General features: G+C 41.1%; 1 protein-coding gene across 1 annotated transcript; it reads right to left on the reverse strand.

Annotated features, from left to right (window-relative positions):
- Positions 1-26,855, reverse strand: LOC148018686 (CRS2-associated factor 1, chloroplastic-like). The gene is made up of 5 exons (XM_087660924.1): positions 25,805-26,855; positions 3,959-4,086; positions 1,670-1,898; positions 1,461-1,588; positions 1-1,358 (listed from the first exon to the last, which is right to left on the reverse strand). The coding sequence occupies exons 1-5, from the start codon at positions 26,628-26,630 to the stop codon at positions 627-629; spliced, it is 2,043 nt and encodes a 680-aa protein (XP_087517050.1). The 5' UTR covers positions 26,631-26,855; the 3' UTR covers positions 1-626.

Consider the following 26,855-nt stretch of genomic DNA (forward strand, 5'->3'; position numbering starts at 1 on the left):
TTTTTAACAAAAAGCCAAATTTATCACATAGTATATTCCCAATAGAATGAAGATAAAATCAGATGTCAGGACTGGACCGTATTACATCATCACAAATGTTACATGAAAATAGCTTACACAGAACTTGCAGGTAACAAATTATGCCAGTCTGCTGACCATGTCTCTTATGACAGTCACCAGCCTTTTTTGAGCCAAATGATCCCAAACATCACATGGTAAGCCCACACGACTCTCGATTCAGTGTTTGCAATGGTGCATAAAAGGCCATGAGACATCATTTCTGAGCCTCGACTAGAATCTCTGTAATTTTCCTTCAGGAATCACTTGACAATCCCATACATCCCCTCAAAACTTGTATATCCTCAGGTCCAAAGGTTCTAAGCACTGCAATAAAGCTCACTATTTTCAACTTGCTGGTCCCACATCACATTGTAGTATCCTTGATAGCATCTCATGGCTAACATATCTGATCTGGCCAAATTATTTCAACTAGTTAATCCCACATCACACGGATCCATCCTTGATAGCATCTCATGACTAATACGCATTTTTATATCTGGCTGAAAGTTTCCAACCTTCACCCATAACTAGTCGATCAGAATGCATCCTCAACCCCTCAACATGATTTACTTCCTGATGGAAGTGTTCCAACAGTCATCATCTGAGTCGGATGATTCACAATCATCTGAACTCCAACCATAATCAGAATGATCATCTAAACAACCAACAGTCTGAGAGGTCTCAGTATCAGACCATTGGCTCATGCTTGATCTATCCTGGAAATCACTAGTGTTTGAATTATTGGTTTCATCCATATCAGACCATTCAGTTGTGTCAGCTAATAAATCAAAATCAATTGGGCTGTTATCTGTTTCTTGGTCACTAACAGAGAGAATACAGCTGTCGAGAGTCTTCAAGACAGACTTGTAGCTCTTATCAGACATGGATGACTTGTTCTTATCTGAGCTATCAGCCCCTTCAGAGAATTCAGCCATGATATTAGAACTTTGTTCATCAGTGTCATTATCAAGAGATTCACTCTCATCTGAGCTGTGAGCACATTCAGAGAACTGAGTCAACCCATTAGAATCTTGTTCATCATTGTCATTTTTGGTAGATGCAGTCCTAAAATTACCACTGTTCAGAGTACAGTGATCCTTGCTGTCTACAGCTTCCAAGAAATCAACCAATGCATTACCATCTTTATCAAGGTAATCATTCAATTCTGCTTTTGCATTCTCAGTATTTACAGATTCAACCCCTTCAGATATGTACGCAGCTGGATTTTTCATATTGATTCCATCCCACATCAGTATCTGTTCTTTTTCAAAAGACAACAGAACACATGGTACCATATCCTGAAAACGCACCATTGGATAAAATGTAAGATAGGTAACATTAGGCTTACAAGATACTTCATAATGCACTGGAAACTTATAAAGCACCAATAGGAAACTTACTCTTAGTTTTGCACCAATCTTCCTGTAGTCACTTGGATTCATGCCCTTACAATCAATCCGCACAAGATTGTCGTCTACAAAGGCTTCCCTGACATGGCGGACAAGATCAGCATAGTAACCATTCTTATCTGCAGGAATAATCAGAGAGTTAATTCGTGACACATAAGGCACAATGTCAAGAACTTGAAGATTGTAAAGAACTGCCTTACTCAGTCTGCACAGAGGCATCATCCTGCGACCGCGTCGAATAAATACACGAAGTTCCTCAGGTTGAAGCCCACCTGGATTATCTGTGATGAGCCTGGGGTAGATTGGTGAGTGAGGTTTCCAAAGCATAGGTGGAATATGAGGCCTATCCCTTTTGCGATCATAATTTCGGCCTCTAAAGAGATAAACAGTCCCACCTGCCCTTTGAATTACTTTTCCTCCAGTTTTATCCTACAACACAAGACAAACATTAGTAATCTATCCATGGCAGCCAGAAACATCAGAAACGTTTAAAAACGAAACGTTAGAAACAAGTTTTGTAAATTTTTTTCAAGAGGGGGTAAAATAAGAAATGCAGGTTTTTTAAATAGGGATTTTATAATAGTTTTAACTAAGGAAAGCGGTTTTTAACCGCTATGGAACCCTCTCTTAAACAAAGAAAGGCCAATCAAGCTCAAGTGATAATACATGAGAGTCAATTGAGAATAATATGTTACATATCCATGATCCATTATTGATTGATGTCAAAGTTAGCAAGCTATACTATTATTCAGACCTCAAACATTATGATTCATACATATCAAACAAAGAAAATTAAAATAAACATGTAAATAGCTCATGTACAATATGTACTGAGTCATGTTGTAACATCATGATTCTCATTCCAAAACAAATTGACAAAATGTCAAAATCCAAAATCAATCATAATATATCATAAATAACTCATAAATGAGACTAAAGTTGTATAATAATTAACTGTTAAGATAAGAATAGAATCTAGATACTAGATTGAAAGAGTCCTATAACTAAACACAATCCCATAAAAGTAAGTCTGTCATCCAAAATCTTGAGTCCTTATGAGTCATTACTCATCATCATGATCATGTTTAACATTGCCTAGCAGTTTTTATCAGAAAACCCATGTTTTTGGGTCCCTCCTTTTTTTTTATATAAATGGCTTAGGGTTTATGGTTTAAGAAAAAACACGTTTTTTATTGTCAAAAACGTTTCTTACTTTAAGAAATGTTTCATAAGTTTCAAACTCAAAGAAACATGTTTCTTTGCTGCTATGAATCTATCCTTTCAGCTCAACTCTCTCTCTCTCTCTCTCTCTCTCTCTCTCTCTCTCTCGTAATAGGTAACTGTATTAGTAATCAAGAAAAAGTACAAGATTACATGATGGGAAGAGACTCTCTCTCCCTCTCCCTCCCTGCTTCCCTCCCTCCCTCCCTCTCTCTCTCTCTCTCTCTCTATCTCTCTCTCTCTCTCTCTCTCTCTCTCTCTCCGCACAATGTCAATTGCATTCATGAAGAGATTACACAGTGCCAATCTTCTTTAACCACAAGGTAGCCAGTTCCGGAAACAGGAGGTTTCGAACAGGTTTCACGCATGGAAACAGTTCTTACAAGTTAAGAAACTGCAAGAAAACAAGTTTTGTACAAAATAAGGTACATCAATAGAAGTGCATGTGCAATGTAACTCAAAATATGTCAATGTTGTATTGTCAATACAAGGAAGATTTAACCATATTATATGGATTTCTCTTTCCTTCTTTTTTGTTTGAAACATGTTTCATAAGTATGAAACACCTCATAAGATTTCAAACTATAAGGAACTGGTTTCTGTGCAACACTGCAAGTTAAACGGATATCAGAAAATTTACAAAGTCTATAGCATAACAATGCAGCCTTCAATTTTTGCTACAGTTCCATCAGTAGCTAGTTTTACATTAACACAATGCACATTCCAGTTCTCCCCATTCCTGTTTTTGCCAGGGCTCAGAAAAAACCTTCACAACTGTTTGTTTAGAAACTGCACGAATTATCAACTTCACTTAACTCCTTGAATTTAATCTTACCAACCTTCTGAGTTGTTAATACTTGCAATTAGATTGAAAGTGTCAAGGTCCCTCAATCTGTTGAGCCCAAGTTACACATCAATAACTGGCAAAAATCGGTTGCCCTTAAGTTTGGATAAAAATGTCTAACTACTGTGCCATACACTCCAATACCCCTTAGGACATACTTTTTTCAAACTGACAGAAGATGCCAATGCCTCAATTTCTCAATGCAAGAATGGATAAAATGCTCAATTACTGTGTCATACACACCACAGTCAAAATACCCCTTAGAATAGCCTTTTTCCTGACTAACAACAGATGCCAATGCCTCATTTGCTCAATGCAAGAAAGGATTTAAAGAGTTCCTCAATGCCAAAAAGCTTAACCATTTCAGCCTTAATTTACAAGACTTCCCTGTGTCAAAGTGACAATAAGGCAAATCAAATCATACCTCAAGGTGAAAAATCACATTGTCCATATCCAATGTTGGTACCCCTTTGCACCTTATTCGTATTACTTGTTCACGCCTCCAATAGTTGTGAACATCAATAAGCATATTGTGAGTCAATCCATCCCTTCCTATCACAAACCATAGTTCAACCAATGAAGACCATGTCTCCATACCCCAGAAATAGCATGACTACCAAGCTTTCTTAAAACCACTTTGTTAACTAGAAGGTGCTTATGTAACAAAAACTTTAGGGGCCCCACACATATGACAGCACATGGACACGTATGACACAAAGGAGTTATGATGTTGCCTAGGCAATTAGGCATGATCTAACAAACATGATGAGTTGACCCATCCCCTCCTATCATAGAGCTTAGTTCAGCCAATAAAGACCATATCTTCGTAACTCAAAATAAGCACAATTATCAAGTTTCTTTAACCTCTTGGTTAAGAAAAGGTGCACATGTGATAAAAACATTAACAGCCTTTTAACACACACATGACATGTAGTGTTAATGGCTGAAATGTTAAGCAATACAATCCAAATACAAATGCACATATGTAACAAGGAATTTATAATGTTGCCAAGGCAATTAGGCATGAATCATGATCTAATAACATGAGGCTACTACCTAGGTTATCTAGGCAGCACTTGTCGATACAAGCTATTACTATAGCACAACTTAAATAACACAAATGTATGCAACAAAACAAATCAGAAGGAATGCCTGGTCTTTGGGAGAAAATATTCCTTGCATTCATTAACAAAATCATTATGCAAATGTCATGTAGGAGTAAAATGGAACCCTCGGTTTGCCATGCAAGTTACTACAAAACCCAAGCTATATGTCTCTCCAGTGATGTATTAGGTTCCATATGGCTAGAAAGACAAGAAGATGATCAGCCATCTATTTTCTTGAGATGGGAACTTAATGCCGTCTTGATTGCCTAGCATGTTTCGATGGCTAATTGCTATGTAGGCACGTATCATCACCATACTTTGCTTGTGAAGAAAAAGCACAGCTGACTAACCTTGCTCCATCAATTTCCTTGTACTGCAGTCCCAGGTGATGGTTGCCTTGTGCACATGAGGTAAGAAGACAAGTATTAAGGACATCATACTTTGAGGGGTGATGTAACAAGAAGGCCATTGCCATATCCTATAATTGAACAGCTAGTGCATACTCATGGCATCCCTACAGCCTCTAAGATTTGAATCCAAATCAAAACTTTTGCACATTTGAACCACCATGGATATGAGCTGAGACAGCTTTTTGTCAACAATTCCTTTCCATAAAGGATCGCATCAACAAAATGGAGGAGATTGGGATGAATTGGCATCTCTTGGAAGACTCTTCAGTTGGAGGATATGGATATGGCCTTGTCACGTCTCCCCTCACCCAAGTATGATGTCCTTTACACTAGTCTCCTCGTTCCATGTGTGCACGCCACCATCACCTGGGACAGCGGCAGAAGATTCAAGAAGAATTGGCATCCCTTGAGATGCTTGCTCTCCAAAACGTAGTTCCACTAAGTTTGAAGAGGAGAGAAATGGGAATGGCAGAAAACAAAGTTTCGGCCAATTCTGGAAATGAGGAGTTTCAGATTTTAGCAATAGATACCTCATATTTTCAATGCACTAAACATGTATAGTAGTGTAAAAGAGCGCAAATGTGTGCAGTCACATGTCACATAGGCATTTTGTGGTGGGAAGGCAAATGTATGGCTCGGTGCTATATGTAGCATTGAGATGCTTGGAATGGTGACTCATGACACTTGTCCAAGTGCAAGCAAAGTTGTCACATAGAAAGTGGATGGCCCACTAGGCATTGGCATATGCATAAACTATGTGTCCATCGGGGTGACACTTGGGGCTTGATACGCGTTGGGAGAGATACCCTTACATCTAAGTCCCCATAGGTGCTTGGTTTGGGGAATATACCCCCACCACTGGACTCTGGTGTAGCTCAACCACCCCACAGTGGAATAAAATAGGAGTCTATGGGATACATGCCTAAAGGTTGTGTACCTCCCCGTGTGGTGTATAGTGGCATGGGTGGATGGATTGGTGGTTGTGCAATGAAATACATGTGAAGTGGGCAGGATGGGTGGGAATGAAAAATGTCGTGTACTAAAAGCAAAATCTCCTGAATCAACAAGTAAACAAGAAGGGTTCCCTTGTCTTCTTCTTCTTGAGCCACCTTTATTACCAAAAAACATACTGGTATGCATTAAGGTTATCATAATTATTTAATCCCATAGCTTGCACATCAATAGAATTAAAACCTGTTTAACTTACACCAATTATAAAGGGTTTGTATGGACTAGACATAGCAAAGTTCCTATGTCAGTGTGTCATCTAGGCTGAGAGAGTTGGGCAACCAAATTCGTTAAGTGCATAAACAAATAATTGTATTGCATTAATTCCTCATTATCGTCCCTATTTACAGCCCCAAAAAGGATTTAGTGTATTTATTTGGCATTAATGGTGCATGATAGGACAAATGCCCAATTTTTCCCTATAGATATTAAATAGGGTTGGGCAGTTTCACTCCTTACTACTCTTATTCATTCTTGATCAGTTCTCTCTCCTCAGCACTCTCCACTACTGTCCACATCCTGGGACTAGGGACATATCTCAATAAGTGGAGGTTCCCATGTGTTGCATGTTGTTGGCACCCAGTTTCATCATCATCCAAGCTGCATGTTCAAGGCAGTTCTGACCACCCAGCTTATACGACATCATCCACATGCTGACAACTTCATTTTTCCAGATGGCAAGATTCGGCTGTATCATGGCTCCACAAATCTGTGTTTTCAGTCACAGGCAGCCGCCCAACACCCATCTTCACTCCGCAAGCAGTCTCCACACCTGGCAGCACCAGCAGTTTGCTGCCTGTAGGTCTGATCCTCCAAATATGCCTGCATTTGATTTCTGCACTTCATTCCAGGCAGTCACATTTCCAGCTCTTCCACTGCAGTGTTTGGTGGGCAGCTGATCTTCAGCATTGGAGATCTTTGTGTTGTCTCCTCCAATTAGCTGCCCAGCAGTCGCCTCAACAGCAGCCATCATCTCAGAGAGATTTCAGCACATTCATCTTTACCAACAGCTCCTAGGGATTCTGTTTTGCTCCTTCTATCACTATCCATCACGAGTGTATTTTTTTTTGCAAGTAAAAAGTGGCTGACTATATTACTCAGAAAAAATGATTACAACGGAGTGCTCATGCTCAACAGACTAGCTAGAGCTGATGAAAGTCACAAGTACATCATGTATACAAGCCTCTCAAGGCGGTCTGGGGGGGATGGGGGCAAGAAACCATGGAGGGGGGGGTGTATCGCCTTCTGGGGCTGCCTGCCGGCATCACGAAAAATAGGTCCCAGCCGCCCCAAGTGCACATGAAAACCATCACGAGTGTATACTCTGGCATCCCTCTCTTTGGAGTGTGTTTCTCTCACAGCTCCCTCCATAGATCATTCCTCCACAGGCGCTGTAGCCTGATCAGCTAGGACATTGAAGTCATCTATTGTGAGCTCTGCTCACCTCAGTACTAGTCTTAGAGACACGCCTATCCTGAGGCTCACTCCACTAGATCATCTTGGTTCATTCAGCATGATCAATGTTCATCATTCATCTTCTTCTTTTGTGTTTTTGAGTTTCTTTGTCACAATGTTTGCCATACACACTCTTATGTTCCTCCCATGAACCTTACCATTTCTCAAACTAGTATCAAAGAACAAGTGCTCTAAATGCTAAAGATCCTCATTCTTCATTGACGGCAAATAAAGGTTGTGGGATGCAGTAACACTCCACATTCCAATTCTTATTTATTTCACTACAGTACTTGGGAGATACAATTATCTTCTTCTCCCTCCACCCTCCCTTTACAATGTCATTACCTGGTGCTATGGCTTCCCTCGAGGTGGAAGCATGAATCATTGGGGGGGTGCTCATACTACAACAAAACTGTTCACTCTACCAAAGTGTAGCATCATCAATCTTAGCTTCCTGCGCCATCGTGTGTGCGTGCGGCTGCCCCTCATGCCACCTTATCATTATGAGCAACAAAGTCCATGCTACATTGGCTATCAAATTTATATGCTCAAGGCAATATGACGCATATGATACACACTAAAGCCTTGCAAGCAAAAGGAGGTTCTCGGACCTCACGAGGCGATAAGCCTTCCTAAAAACCATATTGCAGCAAACTACAAAGGCTTTCCCCCCTTATTTCTAGATCCAATTGTTGAGAAACCCTTCACCCGCAGTTTGTGTTTTTGTGTTTCTACTTTTTGCGTTTAGGGTTTGCAGCCCCAAAAAGGGGCGCCATCCTAGACTGACTATGCCTATTTATAGGCCACTCTCTCATTCATTCATTACGGCCCATTCATTCAGTCCTTCACCTCTTCTCTCTAGCCTCTCCACTGCCCTTTCACCCCTTTAGGAGGACATTGTGGTTTGTGGTCCGTGGCTATCTTCATCATCTTCCTTGTGCTACGGTACCCTTGTTCCCTTGTATCACATTCACTCCATGATTCAGATCTTCATCATTCAATTCATCAGAGTTTCTTCTCTCTTCTCTTCTCTTCTCCATGTTTACCACGTTCACTCTGTGTTCCTCCTGCAAACCCTACTATCTCGTTGGTACGTCATCTTTTGACATGGTATCAGAGTTGGATCTGCTCAAACAGCGGCAAAGATCCTCCACTCCAGTGAAGGCAAAGACCGGTGGTAGGTTCGGCATCCACTTCTCTTCTTCTTCCGCTGCATGAAAAACTCCTTTTTGCAAGTTTCAGGTGTTTTCAACTTGCTACCCACACCCCTTTCACGGAGGACATCGCAATCTCAGCTGTCCCTTGCTATCATCTACAGTCTAGCACCTATTTCCAGCCTTCCACCCACAATTTGCAACTGTTCACAGCAGAGCGGTTGTTGCCGATCACTCTCCATTCAAAAAACAATCTCGTTTTTGTAGATTTCAAATATTTCAGCTTGCTGCCCAAACCTCGGACACGGAGGACATCGCGGTCCAAGCTGGCCATTGCTGTCTACAATAGTCTGGCACCTATTTCCAGCCTACCACACACTGTTCGGAGCTAATTTCAGCATATTGACTGTTGCTGCTGGTTTTTCCTGCGTTTTTAGTCTTTTTCTCTCCTCACCTGCTTTTTTAGTCTTTCTCTCCCCTCACCTGTATTTTTCTATTGATTGCAACCTCTTACTGCTGGTTGTATCCTCCACCCACTGGCAACTCACTTCCAACCCTTCCACTGCCCTCCCACCCCTTGAGACGGACATTGCAATTCGTACTTCACACATTACCCTCACACCCCTTGAGGCGGAATGCCAACAGCAGTCTTCTCCCACTTATTTTCGGATACAGTGACTTCCACGACCTACAGATCTGCAGTCCACTCCATCGAGAGACAGTGATTGTTTGATACTGTCTCCCCGTCAGTCCACTCCTTCAAGAGACAATGGCTGCTCGACTCCTTCCTATTCTTCGACTACCCAGTCCGCTCCACTAAGAGACAGCGACTATTGCCCACCTCTTGCTCATTCTAAGCCCCACCCTCAACTACTCAGGTTCGAGAGGCTACCTCTAGGAGCTCTTCGACACGACCGGCAGCACTTCCTTCGTCATCAGACATTTCGGAGTCTGTGATCCATGAGTTTTTCGATTCCCTATCTACTTCAAAGGGGGATGTTATTTCTTTGCCCTCAGAGGAAGGCATCTACTTCTTCTTCGACTTCAACGGGGGGCCCTCCTCCCACATCAGAGGGGAAACCTACTCCACATGAAGTTCTTCACCCATCCTCTACTTTCTTGGGGTAACTGTCTTCGACCAATCATCTCTTCTACTGATACCCAAGATCTTCAGGTACCACCTAGATCGGAACCTCAAAGGTTCAACCGCAACTTAGTGACGAGGCCTTCGTATTCCTTCCAACATGGATGCACGGAGCTAGTGGCTTCTCTCCCAAGATTGAGTTTTGGGTTCTCCAGTTCACCCTATCTACTGTTCTTTACTACAAGTTCCCTTTCCGGTGGAAATCTTGGATCTTAGGGATCCTCTACATCCTCTTCCTCCTCTTCTCTTCTTGCCTTGGTCACTTGGTCAACATGGAGCCACCTCCCGAGATCGAGTACAGACATATCCTTATGGTTCCCAGCACCACACAAAGTTCAACATTCCTCCGATGCATTGCATGTTTTCATCATCTTTGTACTAGGGCGCTTAGGCAAGTGAACAATTTTCCCATGAGGAACACTATCCAAGTGGCACCTCCTGCATGAACATTCTTCAACATGTAGTAGCATTCCATCTCCACCTCACTCTTCTCTTGTTCCCCTTTTTGGGCCTGAGAGGGGATGTTGAAAAACCCTTCACCCGCAGTTTGCATTTATTGCATTTATATGTTTTGCATTTAGGGTTTGCAGCCCCAAAAAGAAGCACCATCCTAGATTGATTGTGTCTATTTATAGGCCACTCTCTCATTCATTCCTTATGGCTGATTCATTTAGTCCGTCACCTCTTCTCTCCAACCTCTCCACTGCCCTCACACCCCTTCAGGAGGACATTGTGGTTCAAGGTCCCTGGCTGTCTTCATCATCTTCCTTGCGCTACGGCACCCTTGTTCCCTTGTATCACATTCACTCCATGATTCAGATCTTCATCATTCCATTCATCAGAGTTTCTTCTCTCCTCTTCTCTTCTCCTTGTTTGCCGAGTTCACTCCATGTTCCTCCCCGCAAACCCTATTGTCTCGCTGATACGTCATCTTTTGATACCAATTGCTTCCATGACTCTCAGCTATACAATCCACTCCACCAAGAGAGAAAGGTTGTTGCATACCATCTTTTTGATAGCCTATTCCATTGAGAGAGAGCCTATTTTTACTCTTTTGGAGTCGCAGCAAGTTCTAGTAAGAGATGAAGGCTCTCACCCACCCATAGCTCCACAAAAGCTACACATTTCCAATCCTCCCTCGTACAAGAACATGGACACTGACTCTGATGTGAACATCATGGAGGAGATAATATGTGATACCTCTCCCTTTCCTCTTCTACTCAATCTCCAGAGGCCATCTCTCAAAGTTGTTTGCCCTCTACTCCAATGCAATCTCAAATGCGTACTTCAATATATCAGCGGTCCTTCCTTTGTCATCAAACATACTACTGGAGGTCATGATTCATGAGTTTTTAGATGGGAAATAATCAACATTACCTTCTAGTTGTTGTTGGGCTCTATGGATTGAGGATCCAATCAAACTCAGCCAGTAAAATCTCTATGGTCTGTAGACTCCATAGTAATCTGATGTCTCTCCACCAGTGTTGGAACCTCGTGAATCAAGCTATGAAGTTCACTCTTGCTCAGTTCTCGACATAAGCTACTCTAAATATTGAAGTGATGATGATGTGTTCGAAATTATCTTTCCTGTGAGATCTTGTTTCTAATGACGTACTTTCCAATCAAAAGCCTATAGGTCTTGTAATGTCCTTGGACATCCGAATGGATGCTAGTAGCATGTCTATGGATTTTGAGGTGGGATTGCCCCATATGAATCGAGGTCATGACGCAATTTGGGTTGTGATCGATCAATTGACAAAAATGGCTCAATTCATTCCTACAAAGACAACCATGAAAAGCTATGAGTTGTTATGGTCTCTTTCTTGAACATCTTTATAGACTTTATGGTTTGCCCAATGAAATAGTTAATGATAGGGATTGTCACGAGAACATGAAAATTTGATGCTTTGATTATGTTTAATTGGCATTTGATTAAAGAATTAATCAAATGTGTAATTAAAAGATGCACATGTGTTGCACATGTAAGGTGCAAGCTACTTTCTCACAGTTGAAGACCGAAAGACCTTGTGAAAAAGATGGGTGTCAAAGGCAAAAGTTGTAACAAGTTACACTTGTTAGATTCTAGGTGAATTTTGGTGTTAGTTTGCCCCTAGGACCATTAATTGGCCATTAAGTGTCAATGGTGACGCTAGGAACTAGGCATTAATTAATGAATTAATGCTTGTCCAAGGGTCAATTAATGCATGGGACCACTTTGGATTGCAAATGGCCTAGCCAATTAATTTTTGGATGGGCAAGGTCAATTTTTTGGGCATGAATTAAGGACTGAATTAATTTCAGAATTAACTAATTCTGAAAATTAATTAAATGGCTGGAAATTGCTGAAAATGGATTAAGAAAGCTGCCACTTGGCAAAACTTTCCCATGCAAGTGGGGGAAAGGCTAAATAGGGCTAAAGGGAGAGAAAAATCTCGTTTTTTCATTTTGGAGCTGTTGGGAAGAGGTGTTGGCTGTTGCTGCCAGCTTTTGGGGCCATTTTCCAACCATTGGAAACCAATTTGGTGATGGAGATTGCATGTTCTTGACCTTGGGAAGGTGGCAATTGCTGCTGATGCACTTTCTCTTAAAGGTCACAATCTCTCATGCTCCTATTGTTGTTGGTGCATCCGTTTGGGGCTGGTACAGTAGGGCAACAGCTGATTTTGATCAGTTCTTCGCGACAAATCTCAGAATTTTCTCTCTCTACAACATTTTCTCATCTCCTTCAGCCTATGCTCAGCCATTCTCAGCCATTCGGAGGAGATCTCAGCCATTTTTGGTGGGCTAATCTGTAATTTCTGCAGTAAACCCTAATTTGCAGCAGAAATTAGGGTTTACCAGCCACCTTGGGATCCATGCCAAAGATTGAAGGCTCAAGGGACTGAAATCAGCAGCTAATAATTGAAGATTATTAAGGGATTTCAAGAGCCAGCCCATCCCAAATTGATTTGGGGCAATATTTGGCCAGCCAAGGGTCAAATTGGAGAAGAAGTCCTGGGTGAATCAAAGGGCAAATGACCCAAAAGGCTTGCTGGTCATTTATGACAGCAAGAGCAATTGGTTAGCAGGAGGAGATTGAAGAATCTCAAGTTGTACTCCTTCCAATTGAATGAAAGCTAAAGAAATACCGCAAGGGGCGCTAGTTTTGGGGCCAACAGGGAGTCTACTGTCCAAGAATGTTACCGTCAAGTGTGTATTTCATTTTATGTGCATTTATTTATTGCTGTAATTAACTCTTAAATCAGGTTATCACCACCCATTCCAAGAAGGAAGGCTGGTTTCAAGGATCCTAAGTTCACTAGCCATTTCTGGCAAACATCTTCCAAAAACTGAAAACTTGATTGTCTGTGTCGTCCTTATAACATCGTGAAACTAATGGACAGAGGGAACAAATGAATCAAACCATGGTGGCCATACTGCATGTATATGTATCCCGTAGACAATCTGATTGGGAGCATTACTTTCCTCAAATTGAATTTGCTTATAAGAGTGCTAAGCATTCAACTATTACTTACATATGGGTTATGAGCTAAAAGATTGCTACAGAGTGCAAGCAATGAAAATACAATCCGTAGTTGACTTTCTACATGATATGCAAGACATGTTAATGATTACTAGGAAAAGTATTAAAACAGCCCAAGATCATGCCACATTTTATGCTAACCAACATCGTGCTTCCAAAGAGCTCTAGAAAGGCATATGGGCTTACCTTAAAGTCCCAAAGGACTCCAATTCAATGACTACTTCTAGCAAGTGCTATAAATTATCTTTGAGATATTGTGGTCTTTCCAGATTACCAAGAAGATAAGTAGTGTATCCTACGAGTTGGACTTACCTTCAAAAACTCAAGTTCAACTTGTATTCCACGTGAGTCATTTGAAATAACAACTAAGACAAGGCGAGTAGATTGTCCCAATTGAGAAAGTCCCACAACTTGAGGTTATTGCTTGTTACATTTTACTCGAATCCAAATTGGTTATTGACCTTAGGACTAACGATCTTGTCAAACCGTCTATCTATGAATGAAGAATAATAAATAAATGCAATGCTCATGTAGTAAACATACTATGGAGGGTAAATACAAAACTTTCAACACCGGGGTCTTAGGAATGGGGCAGAGAGTATGAGTTGGAAAGTGTGTCTCCTCCGTACTGTTGAGCAGTCTCCAAGCTTCGGTTCTTTTGATGGTAAGGTGTACAGGTTGCGGAAGGCTCTCTATGGCCTTAAACATGCTCCTCGTGCTTGAAATGAGAAGATTGACTCATTCCTCAAGGAGAAATTAGGATATTGGCGTTCCAAAGCTGATCCCCAGTTGTATCAATGTATGTACACACCTCAAGTGGAGGTCGTGAGTTGTTTGTCCTTTATGTGGATGACTTGATCATGACAAGTGTCCATACTTCTCAGTCAGATTTGATGGATAGCAAGAGGATTTTTGCTGTAAATCCTAAACTTTTGTAGAAATTAGGGTTTGACAACCACCTTAGGACTTGTGCCAATAGGAGAAGGCATCGTACACTAAAATTAGCACATGAACTCCGTGGAATTAATAGGGATTTTAGATGCTAGTCCATCCATTGTAAATTGGGGCAGCATTTGACGAGTTGGTGGTTCCATTTGTGCATGTGTTAATAATAGCAGTTATAATATATGTGGCATTGATTCAATGCTAATCATTGCTATAGATCGTTCCTGATTTTCTTCACAAGAAAACCCTAAAATCTAGATGTTATTTGCTCCAGCCTAAATTTAATGCAGTCATCTACTGGCAAGTACCTCCAAAGTGTTGTCACATGATTAGTAATGTTATTGCCAACCCCTAGAAGGTGTCTCCTTGCTATCCCCTGCCTACTGAGGATCCCAAATGGCTATCTTCCGCAGCAAATTGCTGTTCTTTGATCAAAAAATGGACCAGCGGCTTCCCTCCCCTCCCCCCCCCTCTCTCTCTCTCTCTCTCTCTCTCTCTCTCTCTCTCTGTGTGTAAACTAACTAAATGACTAAGACCCAACACTCAAAAACGTTTTCTCAGTCTACATAGGCATTTTTGCTAAGTAGCAACCTTTTAAACCCATTTTTCACTATTATCCAACCATTTAATTAATCTTCAAAATTAAATAATCCTAAAATTTTATTTCAATCCTTTTGAACCTACCCAAAATTAAATGTACCCATCCATATTTAAATTGGCTAGAACATTTGCAACCTAGAGTGGTCCCCTTTACAAGGGCTGCAAATTATGGTTGAAAGGTACATCAATTGAACATCAAGAAAGCATTCTTGAATTGTGAGCTACATGAGGATGTTTATGTCAAAGAGTGCATGGTTTGTAAGTTGCATAAGGTTGTTTATGGCTTAAAACAAGCTCCTCTTGCACAATATGCTCAATTTGATGCTTATTTGGCCAGCATTGGATTCACAAATAGTCCAACTATACCCACACTCTACAATAAGAATGAAAAGTGGGGGGACCTCCTGGTTATCATTCTATATGTAGATGATATGTTGCTCACTCGACCAAAAGAGCATAACATCGAAGATTTCAAGGCTGAATTGAAACATACTCTTGCTATGTCAAATATGGGCTGTTTACACTACTATTTGGGGATTCAGTTCAGCCGAAATCAGCATGGCATCGTCATGTCTCAATCGCAATATATGGATAAGCTTTTGCATAGGTTCAATATGCAAGATTGCAAGCCTATGTGCACTCCTATGAAGCCAGCACTCAAGCTGTCCATGCATGATGGTGAAGAGATGTCTTATGTGAGCAAGTTTATGCACAGCCCACGGACAGAACATTGGCAAGCTATCAAGTAAATCTTTAGGTATGTTGCAAGATACTCACTTATATGCTTTATTTTTTCCCAAGGGAGATACTTGCACTTACAAGCATACAACGATTCAAATTGGGCTGGTGATTCAAACACTAGGCAATCTACTAGTGAGCATTGTTTCTTTTTGGGCCATTTATGCATTTCATGGCTAAGTGAGAAACAACCTACAGTGGCTACCTCATCTGGGGTGGCTGAGTACAAGGCAACCTTCACCGCAATAATGGAATGTGAATGAATGCGTAGATTGTTCGCTGATCTACAAATTTCTTTGAAGGGTCCTACAAGCTACACCCATTCTTTTTTATAGTCAAAGTGCTATTGTAGTGGCACAAAATCCTGTGTTTCACCCTTGCACAAAACACATTGAGATACATTACCATCATGTAAGAGAAAGATGCTATCTAGAAGAGATCCGTTTGATGTACGTCCCTACACATGAGAATATTGCCAACATTTTTACCAAAGCACTTCCTCCTAAGAAGTTTGAGGCTCTTCGAAAGTCCTTGAACTTACTAAAACCAAGCTTCCTCCTTGGATAGGATGGTAAATAACCTAATTAAGCACTAATTACAGTAAGCATAAAATTCACATGAACCGAAAACACACATTTTACAACTTTAATCTTGGACATTGAACACTCTGTTGGCCCCAAAATTGACGTCCCTTGCAGTATTTCTTTATCTTATATTGCAAATGGAAGGTATACAATTGAGATCCTCTAATCTCTTTTGCTAATCTAAGTGCCTCTTGCTATCAAAATTGACCATCAAGCGTCCAAACCAATTTGCCCCTTGGTTTGCTTGGGAATTGGCCTTCACCTTGCTCCTTGAAAGACAAATTCAACCCCAAATCTAATATTGCTTGGTTGGTCTCTAGAATCTCCCTAAAACTTCAAAATTTCAGCGGCTCGAATTCAAGTCCTAGACCCTCAATTCTGAGCATGTATCCCGAGGCGACTGTCAAAATCCTAATTTCTGTTGTAAATCAAAGTTTACAATAGAGATTGACTAAAATCTCTTCCTCGCATGGCTCAAACTGCTGAAAAATGCTAAGATAACTTAAGAGATGACTGGGGGATTGGAGAAAATGCTGTAGAGAGAGATTTCAAAGTTTCATCGTGAGAAACACTGAAAAAATGTTGTTGCTCTGCTCAAACAACCATGGAAGTTATCACCTACAGCTTATGACACCAAAAAGACTGCTACCCCCTCTTGTATACTCTCATCTGCAACAGAAGAACCTTGGGCTACTATCACCTGCTCCTAGAGGGCTCCAAACTGCTGTCACATACTGTAGAACTGATCCCTAGTGGCTGCAAATCACATCAACAACCTCTCCTTGCTCTCTAACAACCTCTTTCACTCTCACAATGGTTAGAAGAGACTCCACCAGCCCCTAAAAACGTTTTCTCCACTCCATGGGCAAGTTTTGCGAAGTGGCAACCTTCTAACCCCATTTTTAGTATTATCCAGCTTATTAAGTTAATTTTCACAATATTAATTTTGAAAATTAATTTAATCCTTAATCTAGTGCTCAAAAAATCAATTTCACTTACCAATAATTAAATTGGCTAGGCCAATTTGTCTTCCAAGTATCCTTGAGCAATTATTGATCCTTAGACATGCACTAATTACTTAATTACTGCCTGGTCTCTAATGTCACCACCACTGACATTAGTGGCCAATAAATTGGTCTAGCTCCAAATCTAACATGAGGTACTACATAGTATCTATTAGACATTACTTATTACAACTTTCGCATTTGATACCCACTGCATCCTTAGGGTCCTTGGCCTATTACCATGAAATAATTGCCATATGTATCACATTTGCTAAACAACCTTGCGCATTTAATTAATAACTTAATCCAATGTTTCAACAAGATTAAAGCATCTCAAAATTTCATATCCTCGTGACAAACCTCCCCCTTGAAATCCATGCAATTGTCCTGGATTGCATTGTATTGTGCCAAAGGAAAAGCGTACTGCACTAGAAGTTCCATGAGGCAGCATAGTCACAACATTAGCTATTGTTGTCCTACCATGCCACATGCCCCAAGCCTTGCTGAAAAATTTCAGCCAGCATAAACATGATAAAAATCTGAAATACAGTCCAAAATTGTTGCTAGAAACCCATTGGATACATCCATAACTCATGTTTCTCAACAGTTCTAACTTCAACACCACTGTAAATCATATTCTCAACACAAACCATGGTGAAATTGTCAATGGCATGTACCAACATGTTACTATCCATGGAGCCAGTTGTAAACCATTGAAAACTGAGCATAGTCTAATCATAAACTGATCACTTGCTAATCTGAGAGCTGATCACAAACTGATTGCAAAATCTAATCAAAAATTGATGCAAAACTGATCCCAAAAGTAACCACAAATGACTCTCAAACTGATCAAAAATTGAGCTAAAACCGATCAAAATTTTTGTCTCAAAACTAAGGCAAATACTCATGCCAAACTGATCATAAACTAATGCAAAGTATAGTTTTAGTGCTCAAATGAAACTCATACTCATCCACATAGATCTCACAGTGACTAGTACACTAAGTAGTGACCTCATGGCAAACATACTGTCAATAAAGTAGCTTGGATACACGCTGAATACATTCGAGATCCACTACATATGAAAGTTGTCCACAACTAGAGGAGTGAAAGTGCTATCCCCCCCCCCCGAGCATCAAGTAATACTCTAGACCCCTACTTTGCTAAACCTGATTGAGCCCAAACCAAAGTCGGCTCTAACTGAAAGGCATCTTGGTAAAGTTGCAACAACTGAGAATGGTTCGCCAAGTCATCCACTTTACATCTATTGGTGAAACAACGCCGAAGCTTCACCGAGAAGCATATGGAAACTTTACCTCTCACTTTACTTGCCTCAAGCCTCCACTAGCTTATATACCTATCTACCCCTTAAGCATTGCGATGCTTTATACTTTCACACTACTGCAATTCCATCTTAACTAATATGGAACATTGCATCCAATTGACTGGCCCCTCATATGTACCTGACATGCTAGGAGCACCAGATGCATTAGAAAATATTCTTGTTTGCATACTTTGGACCATTACAATGTGATTGTGCATGGGAAATTGCATACTATCAACCATACCAAGATACATTTTCCCATATAGTGCATGCATTACTAGCAACATTTTCCTTATAACCAACACTATACGCAGCATTTGCATGACCAGCATTAATACCATGAGTCCCAAACACAGTGGGCTACATATATGCATTGTTAAACTTGTCACTTTGAGCCCCAACATCATGCCAACATTGTTATACATGGGGTTATGCATATTACCAACCATGGCTGGATACATTGGACCTTACACACCACGCATTGGTTGTTGCATATGACAAGGAGTTGTGTTATACATCCCTATATGCAATCCTTGACCCCCAGTAGCATGGAAACTAATGCCACCACAAAGTATCATGGTTGCCCCATGATTGCATGCATGCCCTGCTCTCCAAAAAGCATTGGATTGGCACTTCCAAGTTGGCCTTGCATATGTATCAATCGCCCCACTAGCATCATTTGCTTATTCTCGCTATCTACATTTGGAACATCATGCTATTATATTGGCTCTTCCTTTGGTGCATCTTGCTGTCCCAAAGCTCTCAAAGACAATTTTCTCTTCTTGCCTTTGCTACCTTCCTTTAAGGGTTCAAAAAGCATATGAATTGAGGATCATTTGCCAATTGTATTAACATTTCAACTGCCGTCTCAGCTGATCTTTACATTGGTCATCAAATTCCTCTTCCTCGTAATGGTCATCAGCTTCAAGAGACCTAGAAGAACCCACCTCTTGTCCAATTCCCTCATTCTCAACTTGCTGCCCAAGATCGGTGCCTTGTCCAAGATTAGGCATTGCATTTTCCCCAACACTATGTGCATTTTTAGATTGAGAGGCATCGTCCTTGCTTGATCCCATCTTACTATCAGAAGACATTCTTGTTGTAATGCTCAGCTGAATACAATTTCAGAACTAGAGCAAAGCTTCTAACCTTCAATCAAATACCTCCGGCGCACCAATTCGAGGAAATTGATGGTGTCCTAGCAATGAAACCATAAAACCAACCTTACTCCTTGGATAAGGTAATAAATAACCTGATTAAGTACTAATTACAACAAGCATAAAATTCACATAAACTAAAATGTACATTTTACCACTTTAATCTTGGACATTGGACACCTAGTTGTGGCCCCCAAAACTAGCACCCCTTGCAGTATTTCTTTATTTTATATTGCGAATGCAAGGAGTACAAATGAGATCGTCTGATCTCCTCTGCTAATCCAAGTGCCTTATACTATCAAAATTGACCAACAAGTCTCCAAACCAATTTGCCCCTTGTTTTGCTTGGGGATTGGCCTTCACCCTGCTCCTTGAAACATAAATTCAGTCCCAAATCTAATATTGGCTAGTTGGCCTCTTGAATCTCTTTGAAATTCCTCAATTTTAGCTGCTAAAATTTAAGTCCTAGACCCTCAATTCTAAGCACAGATCCCAAGGCGACTATCAAAACCTTGATTTTTGCTGTAAATTAAGGTTTACAATAGGGATTGACTGAAATCTCTTCCTTTGATGGCTAAAACTATTGAAAAATGCTAAGATAACTTCAAAGATGAATGGGGGATTAGAGAGAATGATGTAGAGAGAGATTTTAGAGTTTCATCGCAAGAAACACTAAAAAACTGTTGCAGCCCTACTCAAACAGACTTGGAAGCTGTTCTCTACAGCTTAAGACCACCAAAAAGATTATTGCCCGCTCCTATATCGTGTCATCTACACCAAAACCTTGGGATACTGTCGCTTGCTCCTGAAGGGCTCCAAACTGTTGTCACATGCTGTTTGACCGATCCTTGGTGGCAATCCCATTTTTAGTATTATCCAACTTATTAAATTAATTTAATAATTATTCTAGTATATAATCCTTGAGCAATATTATTGACCCTTATTAATTAATTAATTAATGCCTAGTCTCCAATGTCACCATTGTGGGATCCTTGGCATGTTACCATGAAATAATTGCCATGTGCATCAAATGTGCTAAACAACCTTGCACATTTAATTAATAACTTAATCAAATGTTATCAACAAGATTAAAGCATCTCAAAATTTCGTGCCCCCATGACACCCTTTGATGATTGATCTTCCTATACTTCTACCACATTGGCATTGCAAGGGGATATTAGAATTTGCCAATTCAATGGGCGGTGCCCAATGTTTCAATTAGTTGGTTTGTAGTGTGATTACAACTATATTAATAAGTTGTACCACCACTCCTAGAGTAAGTCAACTTGAGTTAAGGTTGTACTTTCACTCTCACTTTTAGTTTAGCAAGTACAATCTATTGCATTCAACTCATATTGTCTTCTCTCGCTCTCTCGTTTCTCTCTCCTCTATAGCTGGTCAAATCAAACATCTTTCAAAGGAGTGATGAGACATCTCCTCGTCAGAGTCGTCGAATCCATTGAACCGGTTATAAGACATCTTTAACACCTACAAACACCCACAAAAATTTGTGTTTTGTTGTAGATGGCCCCTAACAGTGGAAATTAGCTACACCTCCGCAAAAGAAAGACTGTAGATGTCCCATCTGAGTCATATGGACCTATTGTCTTTAAAAAATCTGCATTTACAGCAAGAAACAGGGTGCTGAAAATTTGCATTTTCAGACTCGGGGATCTCCTCTTGATCGAGGAACTTTGTGTCCTCACTTTGGTGATGATACCATGCGAGAGTGCGCAACGGAAGAGGAAGACAAACACGGAGACAAGGGAAAAGAGAGAGAGTAGAAGAGAAGAAAGAGTGAAGTGATAAACTGCACTAAATCTGAAATGAATGCTAAATACAGAAGAAAGAGAAAATGGACTAATCAGTCCTTGCATGCAACCCACGAAGTCAATAAGGGCACCTGAAACTAGCCTTCCTTCTTGGAAAGGGTGGTAATTCCCTGATCAAGCACTTAATTACAGCAATCAGCAAATAAACATAAATTGAAATGCACACTTTACCTTCAAAATTCCAGACAATGGACACCCTGTTGACCCCAAAACCAACAGCCCTTTTGGTATTTCTTTAGCTTCAATTGCTAATGGACTAGTTACAAGCCGAGATTCCACAAGCTCCTTGGCTCATCCAAAAGCCCCTTGCTGCTCCAACAATCAGCAAACAAATTGGGCAATTTGCCCCTTAATTTTCACCTAGGACTCTAATCAGACCCAAACTGACCAAGTATTGCCCCAAATTTACAATGGATGGCTTAGCATCTGAAATCCTTGACAATTTCACAAATTTTAGGTGTTGATTCCAATGTACAATGCCTCCTATTGGCACAGGTCCCAAGGTGGCTGCTAAACCCTAATGTAGAACTCCTCCTGCTATCCACCAAACCTGGCTGAGATCTGCTCCAAATGGCTGCAATAAGCTGAGATCTCTTGAAAATGGGCTGGAATAAGTAAGAGAATGCCAAAGAGAGAAAATTCAAAGTTTTTACATGAGAAAAACCCTAAATCAACCTCCAGCTTGCACCAAACAGCATTTACTGTTGTCACTTGCTGTGTTAAACCCTCCAATTTGTTATCACCAACATTAAATGCTATTGCCAGCACCTCCTAGTGCTACAATCTCTCTTTTTTTTTCGTAAATGCTACAATCTCTCTCTCTCTCTCTCTCTCTCTCTCTCTCTGGGCTATATACTAATATGAATGGTTGAAACTAGGTCCAAAAACATTCTCAGTTTGCATGGGTACTTGTGCCAAGTGGCAGCCTTCTAAACCCATTTTTCAACATTATCCAAAGATTTAATTAATTTTCAGAATTAAATAATTCTAAAAACTAATTTCAACCCTTCTGACCTTGCCCAAAATTTTATGTGCCCATCCATAATTAAATTGGCTAGACGATTTGCAACCTCAAGTTATCCCCAACTTCTATTGACCCTTAGATTGGCATTATTTAATTAATCAATGCTAGTGAATAATGTCACCACTAATAGTTATTGGCCAAACAACTGTCCTAGGGTCAAAACTAACACCAACTAACCACCACAACCCAACCAACATAATTTATCACAACTTTTGCCTTCGGCACCCACTGCATCCTCGAGGTTCTTGGCCTATTACCATGAAATAATTGCCATGTGCATCACATATGCTAAACAACCTTATGTGTTTGATTAGTAACATAATCAAATGTTATCAACAAGAATAAAGCATCTCAAAATTTCACATCCTCGTGACAGCACCATATCATGCTGAAGACAATGGCAGCACATCGGATATGAGCAGTATATCAAAGACAAAGTGTGCTCAGCAACCTGCAAAAAAGAGAGTAATCTGCCACAACCAAGTGATCAACTATAAATAGCTAAAACGACCCAAACTTGCCGACCAACTACCAAATTGGCCAACCTGCTACCAAACTAGCCAACTGATATGCGGCCGACTACATTTAATGCAATTGTATCAACAAGAACAAAGCATCTCAAAATTTCACATCCCCATGACAACAATGGATCAAGCTAAAGACAATGGCAACACTGGAGATGGAGAGTATGTCGAAGATGGAGGGTGTCTTGCAACTCCTACCCTACTCTTCCACTACTGCCAGAAGCTGTCAACTGCTATTCCAAAGCTTTCATCTTCATCAAATCAATCATCTTCACTCTCAACCTGCACTATTGTTTACAGCAGCTGGTCACTGTTTAAAGTACAACACACTCTCTAGCTCATCTTTGCCCCAGTCCTTTTAGAGATGCGAGAGTTCAAGGTTTTGTATTCACTCTACGTAGTGCGTTTACTACATTGAGCATTATGTTATTCATTCTTCATTCCTCCATCTCCATTATCTCTGAGTTACCCTTCCCCTCTGAATTCTATCATTGTCACTTTGCACTTTGTCATATATTTGTGTTTATCTTCTTATCTTTTGTGTTTGAGTATTTATTTACAAGAGGGGGATTCAAAGGGGGCCTCAAAGGGGGATCCTAGTCCTTTGACTTCAGAGTCAAGAGGGGGACCTTCTTCCTCTAGTTTAAGAGGGAATCACTACTTGTTGGTCCTTTACATGCTGTGACGAAAGATATATCATTTTTCATTCTTTGTTCACCCTTGTATGGGATGTTCAGCCCTCTCACTTACACTAATCACTGAAAATCCACAAGTTCTACCTAAATCAGAGCCTTAGATGTTCTCACCCATTGACTTGGTGGCTATGCCTTCACACTTTGTCCAGCATAAAGACAAGGATAGCGTCCTCTCCCTTAAGGTCCAAGATCAAGCACACATTCACTTTCTTATGAGCATGGAAACACGGAACTACTGACTTCTCTCTGGAGGTTGAGTTTTGTGCACCATGAACACACCAACTTTGGTATCTCAATAGCCTCAACCTATCCAAGCTACTGACAACTTGTTTGAAGCTGATTGTCTGCGCCATTTCCAGCATCCGAACACAAGTGTTGGATGTTGTACTAACAACCTTGGCTGGTATCATCATTGCAACACTCTGCTGCCTACAATTTCCCCTATTAATATTGCTGCCTGCCATCCGAATCATACAAACAGCTATGTTTTCTCCTCTCAAGGCTATGTTTATTGCTGCCTACTTCTCCCGGACTGCTACAGCGATTTCTTCTTCTCCATCTGCAGTGGCATCCAAGGGATCATCTAGAGGTGGTCTCCATCAACTCCATCCGCTCAGCCCACTCCTAGCAAGACAACGGTTTGAGTTTTTCTTTGCTTTTTGGACATATGTTGTTTTATTCAATTTATTGAGTTATTCATTCACTCTACACTCGTGTTTTGAGTGGACAGCTCTGACAACTACAACTTTAGCTAGTCATGATTTGGATCATTTTGTGAAGGTAGCCCTTAGGGTTTCTCTCTAAGTTCAATTGTCCTTTGTATTTTCTTTACAAACCCTAAGGTATTCTCCTCACACTTTGCACATCCTGAATCCCTTTGACCATTCTTCACTATCGTTTCACTCAGCCTCCATGACTGCTTCAGCACAACACACTCCAACTGCTGCCAACATCCTTCAGACTATTGCGTTTGCTGTCTAGAGCAAGCCAACCTACTATCACCAGGCCTTGGAGGTCCTCTACTATTGCGTTTGATTCATCTTTGGAACCACCCAGCCTGTGGGTTACCTAGTGCAGCTTGCCGCCATTATCAAACCAGGCTGCATTTACAGTTTACAGTTGCTAGTCACTTCTCCACGAACAACCACCAAATTCGGTGCACAGAAAAATGAGATCAACTGCCCCCAATCTCTGGCCATGACAAACTACAAGAGCTTGGTTAGATTCTATCTGCCCATGAGGAAACTTGAAATCCAAATGCATGAACCTTTTCTATACAATGGATAACCTGGTCTTTTGAAGGCCAAAGGGATGAGTGATGAATGGCACATGGGCATCGAACAGGTTGCATGCTGCTGGAGATAGCCTTCAACACAGGCCCATCAGCACCTGCAGCCGTATGCCTCGCCTCAATGCCACATTGCCATGCCACTTTTTCCACCTTTAATGTTCTCTCTTCGCTTGCTTTATCCATTCAATATGAGGACTATCTAAACTGTTGGTGACATTATAGTGATGATGACTAAGACAATTCCCACTAGACTTCCAGACCTGTGAATTTCACAATTCAGTTTTAGGACCCATTAATAGAGACATTATGAACCAATTGTCTCCAACTAGGAACAACTTTGACACTTAGGGCAACTTCTGTACCTTGCCATGGCAGACTACAGCACAGAAGTGAAAGATATAAACTAAAGAGACCTGTACAAGAAAAAAAAAGGCAACTGGGGAAGCATAGCATCCCTTTGATGAGTGCTAACTAGCAATCCACCAGCCGCTAACACTGACGAGTAGCCAACGTCCACTTTTTGTTAATATGGATTGTGAATTTGAGCTATTGAGTTTTCCATCGTTATTTCATTAACTTGGCACACATGGAGCATGCTAGGAGGAAAAAATGGATCCAAAATTTCCCTTAACTTAGATTACATAGGAATGTAGAGTGTAAGTTGTCTAAGCAAAAGATGCAAGGTGTAAACCAGCTGATCACATGTGGGGTAAAGGCATTTGACGGTAAACAAGCTGCAATGAAATGAACGCACCCAGATTCATTTGCTTTCTTGACTTGAGGCAATGTGCGATTAATTGCTGGATTTCTTCTTTCGACAAAGGCTCCCCATGTATCCGCTCCTTTGACCTGGGTTCTCTGTGCATCTTTCCCTGGACCGGAGGTTTGGGATATTTTCTCTTGGTATGATCAGAAGGACTGACACAATCTGTATCTGCATTGGAAGGCCCGGAATGGGCATGCTGAGAACCAACCCCAGGACCATCTGAAGATAAATGGAACTCTGCATTAGGGGAGTGCAGCAAAGCCGCTTGGCCGTCCCAATACCTGTCGAGGCGCCCAGGGCCAAAAGGAGAGAACTCATCTTGGTACCTGATAGGGGTGGAGTTGGGTATCTCTGTGTAGCTATACCTGAAGGGGAAGGGCAAATCCGAGTGGGCAGGCACCTTTGCTGTGAGGTCTTCGAATTGGACAGGCCCCGGCGGAGGCTTCTTCTTCTTCTTCTTTGGAGGTTTCATGGCAGCAACCAATTTCCTTCTCAGGCGAAAGGGGAGCTTCTTGAGGTCCTCTCGGTTGAGCCCATGCTTGGCAACAGCTGCCGCCACTTCTTCATAGCTGGCGAACTTATGTTTGGACTTGGTGGTGGTGTTCTCGGAAGAAGAATCTGACCAGATGGATGTTGGAGGGGGCTTGTGATCGTTCGGGCCCGGGGAGGAGAAGATGTGTCTGGATGCAAGAGCAGCACACGCAGCTCGCGCAACTAGAGATTGCGATGCCTGATGAGAAGAAGAAGAGAGAAGAGAAGGAGAACAAAGGAGCTTGCACGAGTCGAGGGCTATACGCCTTCGAATGACTATCATGGTATTATTACTCCTACCAATACGAAGAAGAAGAAGAAGAAGGAAGGGGGCATGCCTGCTGTCGAGCTTCGCTCACATCGCAGCAGTGCCTGTCGGTCCCAGGAAGCAGCGCTAGGGGTTAAGAGAAGATTTAACAAGCCTTCAGGTTGGTTGATAAAAACAAGTCCGTCCGTCCGAATTAAGGAGGAGCACTGCACAACAAGGGGCAACCATGCTTATTGTGAA

This window comes from Lygodium microphyllum, chromosome 20, assembly GCF_053477565.2.
Source record: "Lygodium microphyllum isolate KBCC chromosome 20, Lygodium_microphyllum_v1.1.10, whole genome shotgun sequence".
Classification (NCBI taxonomy): Eukaryota; Viridiplantae; Streptophyta; class Polypodiopsida; order Schizaeales; family Lygodiaceae; genus Lygodium; species Lygodium microphyllum.

What these genes read in the sequence shown, in the direction of transcription:
- LOC148018686 (XM_087660924.1), bottom strand. Translation starts at nt 26,630, where the DNA reads ATGATAGTCATTCGAAGGCGTATAGCCCTCGACTCGTGCAAGCTCCTT. An exon ending in ATGTGATTTTTCACCTTGAG is followed by an intron (nt 1,899 to 3,958) that starts GTATGATTTGAT and finishes CTTGTGTTGTAG; the next exon opens with GATAAAACTGGAGGAAAAGT. An exon ending in AGATTGGTGCAAAACTAAGA is followed by an intron (nt 1,359 to 1,460) that starts GTAAGTTTCCTA and finishes GTGCGTTTTCAG; the next exon opens with GATATGGTACCATGTGTTCT.